This window comes from Orbicella faveolata, unplaced genomic scaffold, assembly GCF_042242905.1.
Source record: "Orbicella faveolata isolate gen_17 unplaced genomic scaffold, um_ofav_v1 contig_14, whole genome shotgun sequence".
Classification (NCBI taxonomy): Eukaryota; Metazoa; Cnidaria; class Anthozoa; order Scleractinia; family Merulinidae; genus Orbicella; species Orbicella faveolata.
In genome coordinates, this window is record NW_028301541.1 from 3,493,638 (window position 1) to 3,500,000 (window position 6,363).

Below are 6,363 nucleotides of genomic sequence, written 5' to 3' on the forward strand. Positions count from 1 at the left end.
TCGACTATTCGTTAAATATAACGCTATATTCATTCAGAATTCTCATCAGACAAAGGGATGAAACTTGTAAAATGCAGAAAGTATAGTACCCCTCCCCTAATGACAAGATGGAGGGCATGCATATTTATATTCTTGAAACCTTGATGGTATCGAGCTTTCTTTAACGATGGCTACTGAAGAGGATGGAAACATTGATTCTTTAGTGTCAAAAATTTGCAAGAATGTGCTGGAACGCCCTAATTTCAAGAGAAAATGTGAGGAATTCTTAACAAAGGTGTCAGTCCCAGCTGGTTGGGAAGGCAATGCGTACAGACTTCACAAGGGAAACCCTACATACAGATACCGTAAAAAATTTTTGTCAGATTTTATTCACAAGAGGGTATCAGAGGGTTTTACAGTGAAGAGCGGTGCCAGTACAACAAAGCAATTTTTTGATGAACTCCAAGAATTCTCAGAGTCATCAGAGTCAGATGACAGTTTTTCTGAGTTTTGGAGTTCTGAACGCCCAGCATTAATTGATTTATTTGAGCAAAACATCAAGCTTTGTGGCCCAGTGGTACGGAAATCTGACACAGAGCTCAAGGTGTCAGTCTTGATAAAAACAAGAGGTCGCAATAGACAAGATGACAATTTGTCTCTCACTGAACACGTCGTTGATCTCCAAAATGAATTTGAGGATGGTTATTGCATGAAAGTGGGAGACATTGTTGAAGTTACCAAGTGTAGGAGGAATGAGGCAGTTGCATTTGAACCAGAAGTTATAAAGTGAGTGATTCGTGTAGCTACATGTAACATTAGTTTTTATTGAAGTCAGGTCATTGCACCACAGTCTAAGTAACGACAGGATATTAGAGATGTAGATGAATCTAAACAGTTTCAAAAGTATCGGTGAAATTTGATGAAAATTCATCGTCTTAAAGTCGCAAAATTTTATTCCACTGATTGCATGGCTATAGCAAGAATAAAATTCTTACCAAGATTTTATGTTGATTTTGTACAGTAAATGAATAGCCTCCCACAGGAACTTGAAATAAACAAATAAATTATCAAGTGCCTTGATTCGTCTGTCAGTAGCTGCACTGTATGTCCCTGTATTGGCCGTTGATTCCCAATATCAAAGGTTGACTTTATTGATTGTATTACTGATCAATTCACTGATTGTCCATGCTGGAATTATATTCTTATCGAAACAGGTATTTCCTTTGGACAGATAGTGGCATAATTTTCAAAAATTATTAATTTTCAGTGCATAGTTAACTGGTACATGATATACGTACTATAAATATTGTTATCAGCTTGTTTAAGTTAACAATTTTTGTCTTTTTGGTCATAAGGTGTTACTCTCTTGATCAGAATGAAATGGACTCTTTTTTGGAACTTGTATTAAACTCTGTAGAGACTGAGGGCTCAACTGCTGCTGTGACTGAACTGTCAAGGTAATTTTGGTAACAACAGATTAAATTAAGAAAACATTTGTGTGAGTGGCACACGGTAAAGTATAAAGCTGTGGTAAAGTGACGGAAACTGTTACCATCCATCAGTCAGCATTGCTTTTCTGTTTGCTATTGGCAATATTATATTTGATTTAGGCTTTTAGCTGTGCATCATTGAGTTAACACTTGAGAAGTTTGGAAAATGTTTTAGAAGCTAGAGATGCCCTGATGGCCGAGTGTGCCTCGAGGAACTCTTACACTTTTCCAAACTTCCTATTTGTTCATCCCAACACAATCATACATGTTAGACCATGAATTAACTTATATTGTTAATAAATGTGTTTTCAGGTGCCATGCTGTATGGGATTACATCCTGGAACTTTCAGTAGAAAAATACACTCCAGAGATGGCCTTAAAGATTCTTTCAATCCTTGACAAGATTTGTTCTAGTGAGCAGAAACAAATGTCTCACACAGTCAGTAAAATAGTGAGAGGTTTTCAACAGAGTGTGTTCTTCACATTGTTCCTTCCTGGCTTTGTTGAGAATATGATTGAGGAAAGTAATATCAGGTAATTAACACTTTTCACAGTGCTAGAAATAATAATTTTAATTTTTATTATGTAGCAGGACATATGACTTGTGAAATCTCCATTTTAGCTGGTAATAAAAGCTCATAATTATTAGAAATTAAATAATTAATTATATTAATTGAAAATTTTTACTACAGAGGTGTGGTGGTCTCACGGTAAGTGCACTCACCTCTTGATTGAGTGATCTGGGTTTGAGCCATAGCTAGGGATGTTGTGTTGTGTTCCTGGGCATGACACTATACTCTCACAGTGTCTCTCTCTACCCAGGTGTATAAATGGGTACCTGCAAATTTAAAGTGCAACTAACCCCCAATTTTTTTTTCCTTCAATGAAAACTACTAGTTTTTTATATTACTTCAGCAAAAAATTATCTCGATTGATAAAATCCCTGCGATTCTACAGGCATTTAAAGTTGTAATTTCTTGCCCCATGACCAAGCATGGTGGGATTTGGGTTGGGCCTCTTCTGACATCATCGAAGGACATGGCTCAAAACACTCAAGAGACATTTGTCTGGGTTTCAAGCGCTGTGAAAACATATTTGGGGTATTTGTGCTTCATATTTTATCGAAAATGGTCAAGACTTTTAAATGAAAGAACTGTATCATCTAGCAATACAATTTGGAGTCTAGTCTCGATTAGCACGGCTACGATGTATAATTTATATTTTCTCGATTTTGAAGAGCGGGTTGCAAGTTGAGCCCGCCACACTGCCAGTCATGATCAACAATTTGCCGGCCCTTTTGGCTTATAAAGGTTAAAACCATAGATAACTTACAACTATTGAGAAGTTATGAAAATGACAATGAACACGAATATATTCGCAGAAAAATTCGTCTTTTTTTGCTTAGTTATTGCCAACTGGCCTTATGTATACAAAGTCAATTACTGAATTAGTTGTGTACGAACATAAACATTGCGAGTTACACAAATTTGCATATTTCATTCTAGTAATCAAAAATGGTTCGACAAGATCTTGACAAAAGGTTCAGTATGGTATAACTGAGTGCATTTCTTCTTCACTGTTCTTTTGTTTTAAGAGTCTTTTTTAGTACGCTAATAACCTGAGTGTTGCATTTCGGTCGAAAACAAGCACACTCTCCTTTCAGCGCTACAATCTCTGTCCGTTAAGTCAAATCTTTATGGTTTGTTTTACTTTCCTTATAATTATATACTTATCAATGCTTGATTCGTCTTAAGTTTTTAGCTGGAACAGATATATCTCTTTGCTCAAAGAACAAAACAATTGTGTATGTGAAAGGGCCTTTGAGAAACTCAGCTGCATTGTTGACTTTGTGCGTGTAGCTTGCATGTGGTTGTATATAAAATCCAAAAATACATAGCTAGTTCAGCAGTTTGAAGCCTCACTAATCTTAATCACTTCATTGTAGGATGTATGTGTCATTGACTATTTGATTACAATACTCTCTATTTTGAGGGCCAAAAACACAATGCAATTGATTTGCCGTATATTTATCTCACCTAGTTTCCATTGTTTTGGTCTGCGACTCTGGGGCTCGTTCTGATAGAATAGTCAGATGGCTCTCAGCTTATCCCAAATTCCTGTCTTATCTACCCTGACAATATCGAGCTTTGCGCAAGAAGCTAGAGTATAATACACAGGCCATGAAAATATCTATGTTTTTACAGTAGCGGCGAACCCTAGATCGAAGAACTGCTCGATGGCTCCCTGTTTCAGTCCAACTTTGCACAAGTCAGCACATATACACTTCTTTCGTCTTTTTCTTGTTTCTGGACGAGTGCCATCGATGCAGAGGTATTGAAGAAAGAGGATAGCTCTCTCCTGAGCTTGCTGCACTGCTACTCCCTCCAACAACACATCTACTTTGCATTCTGCAATGATTTTAAATCACACTATCACATTCTCCTCATAAGCAAAACATTGTTAGTCCTTTGATGACATCACAGACCAACTCACCCCATTCTTCGCTATTGCTTGGCCATGGGGCGCGGAAACGGCCAATTTTAGGAACTTTCAAAAATCGTAGAAAATTAACGAATCAAAATAGCTGCAACAATAATTTTTTCGCAGCGGTGATCAGAAAAACAAGGAGATTTATAGAAGTGAGAAAATTTGGGGAGTTAGTTGCACTTTAATGCTAGGGGGTAACCCCGTGGTGGACTAGCATCCCATCCACAGCAGAGTAGAAAATTAATGTTCCTAGTCGCTTCATGCTACTGAAACTGGAGATAAGCGCTGGCCTGATCAGGGCCACTTGGCTCATATGCAGACCATAACTACCAAACCTTACTTTTTAGTGTAGTTCAGAGTATTCTGGAACATGTGGTTAGTGCTGTTCCTGCTTCTGGTCCAAAAGTGTTACCATTGGCAAAAGTTCTTTCTCAGAACTTGGTGAAGGGATCATGTGATTTACAAACAGCAAAAAGAAATGGACAATCAGTCATTGGTTTTTTATCAAAGTTGTCATCAATCATCGCATTAAATGTGCCTGAAGCTTTAGAAGATCTTCAGTCCCTGCAGTGGAAGGATCTTCCCTTGATACCAGTTGTAGATGAGATTCACAAGCCAAGTAAGTTTGAACAGAACAATGAAGCTAGTAAGAGCCTTGGGTTGGGCAGTGCTAGGCAGGGTTTGAACCCTACCTTGGTTACTCTTTTGTGTTCTTGGGCAAGACACTACTCTTGCAGTACCTGTCTAGATGTGCCCCAACAGTGTATTAATGGGTATACTGTACTCTGTCTGGTGAAATGTTGGAGCAATTCTCACAGAATGCTAGGGACTCATGTGCAATGGGCTGTAGTTCTGATTAGGAGTACCGTATATGGTGTACTGAGGATTATTGTTCTGAGTGGTGTCATGCTTTTCGTCACTCCATGAATCACATGAGCCTCTACTCATAAAGAACTTATTTCTAAGTTGTTCATATGTCAGTGGGGTGAGTCCTTCTGGTCTTTGTGTTCTTCAACATGATGTGAATGACTGTTACAGTTTATCTTCTTATAGATCTCTCCCTGGGATTTTGCCAGTCAATGATATCAGATTGAAGGACAACAGAGTTCTGGAAAAGCTCTAGAAGATCATTACAATAACTTTTGTTTAATATAACCATTTTTACAGGAGTTCTAAAGTGCTCCATATGGTTATTATTCATTCTTTTTAGGGGTGACCACAGATGACTTGCCAGTGATTAGAGAACAGGGAAAGTATTTAACAGAAGACGAATACTTCAATACTAACTTCAGACTTCTTAGAGAGGAGTGCTTTTACAAGCTACGGAAGGGAATCCATGATTTTGTTACTCCTGGAAACAAGTGCGATTTTAGAGAGATGATGATGTACAGGTTATAATTTAATTTTATAGCTTAATATTAAATGGTAATTATATTATTGCTGACATTTATTCATGTAGTGTATTAAACTCTTTATTAGTTATCGCATGTTTCATGAGATATAACTGTTCAGATGCTTCTCCTGGGAGGAGACACTTTTTCTGTCCTTGGCAACTGTTTTTCTGTCATCTACAGTGTACCTATGGGAGCTTGACCATTGTAGTACCCTACTCGTTTCCTTTTTGTTTTGAAGTTTGAATGTTATTTCATCAAACCATCTTGTATTAATGATTTTCTATTAACAGGATTTCTCTGGGAGGGGTGTCCACTTGCCATGAAAAGTCTCCAACTGCGATGTTGCTTTCACTGAAATATGAAGTGCCTGATAATATCGAGTGGGAGTAAGTAGTTATGAAACTTTCCAGTAAAAAAATAATAATTAAAATTTATGTATATTAATATATAGTTCTATAGTAACATGACTTTTTTGTATGAATATATATTATATAGAATATAAAATATATACTAGTTAGCTATATTAATATATATGTTTTCCATTGTTTCAGCTGTCTAATTAAAGGTACATGTAGAGGCAACTTGAGGCAATTTGTTAATTTCAAACTAAACTGAAGGACACATGTCAAATTTGAGGAAAATTTTGAGTATGAAAAAAAATGTAGCATACATTGTATAATTGTAGTGTTAGCCCGCGCCCTTCAATTACACTGTATCTTACATGTATGTCATTTTTAAGTTGTGCATACATTAGACTATCAGTACGAGATTTTGTGGAGGTGTGGTGGCCTCATGCTTAGTGCGCTTGACTGATCTGGATTGTGCGATCTGAGTTCGAGCCCTAGCTGGGGACCTTGTGTTGTGTTCTTGGGCAAGACACCGTACACTTAAAGTGCCTCTCTCCACCCAGGTGTATAGACAGGTACTGGCAATCTTAATGCTGGGGATAACCCTGTGATGGACTTGCATCCCATCCAGGGGGGAGTAGAAATACCTCTTTTCGCTTCATGCTA

General features: G+C 37.5%; 1 protein-coding gene across 1 annotated transcript in view; it reads left to right on the plus strand.

Annotated features, from left to right (window-relative positions):
• The first annotated feature begins 74 nt into the window (after positions 1-74).
• The window catches only part of LOC110069398 (NFX1-type zinc finger-containing protein 1-like), a 27,642-nt gene continuing 21,353 nt past the window's right edge, over positions 75-6,363 (plus strand). The window contains exons 1-6 of the mRNA XM_089287244.1: positions 75-765; positions 1,335-1,436; positions 1,782-2,003; positions 4,304-4,575; positions 5,167-5,347; positions 5,641-5,736. Coding sequence (XP_089143370.1) covers positions 167-765; positions 1,335-1,436; positions 1,782-2,003; positions 4,304-4,575; positions 5,167-5,347; positions 5,641-5,736 — 1,472 coding nt within the window. The 5' untranslated portion in view covers positions 75-166. The remainder of the gene's footprint in view (positions 766-1,334; positions 1,437-1,781; positions 2,004-4,303; positions 4,576-5,166; positions 5,348-5,640; positions 5,737-6,363) is intronic.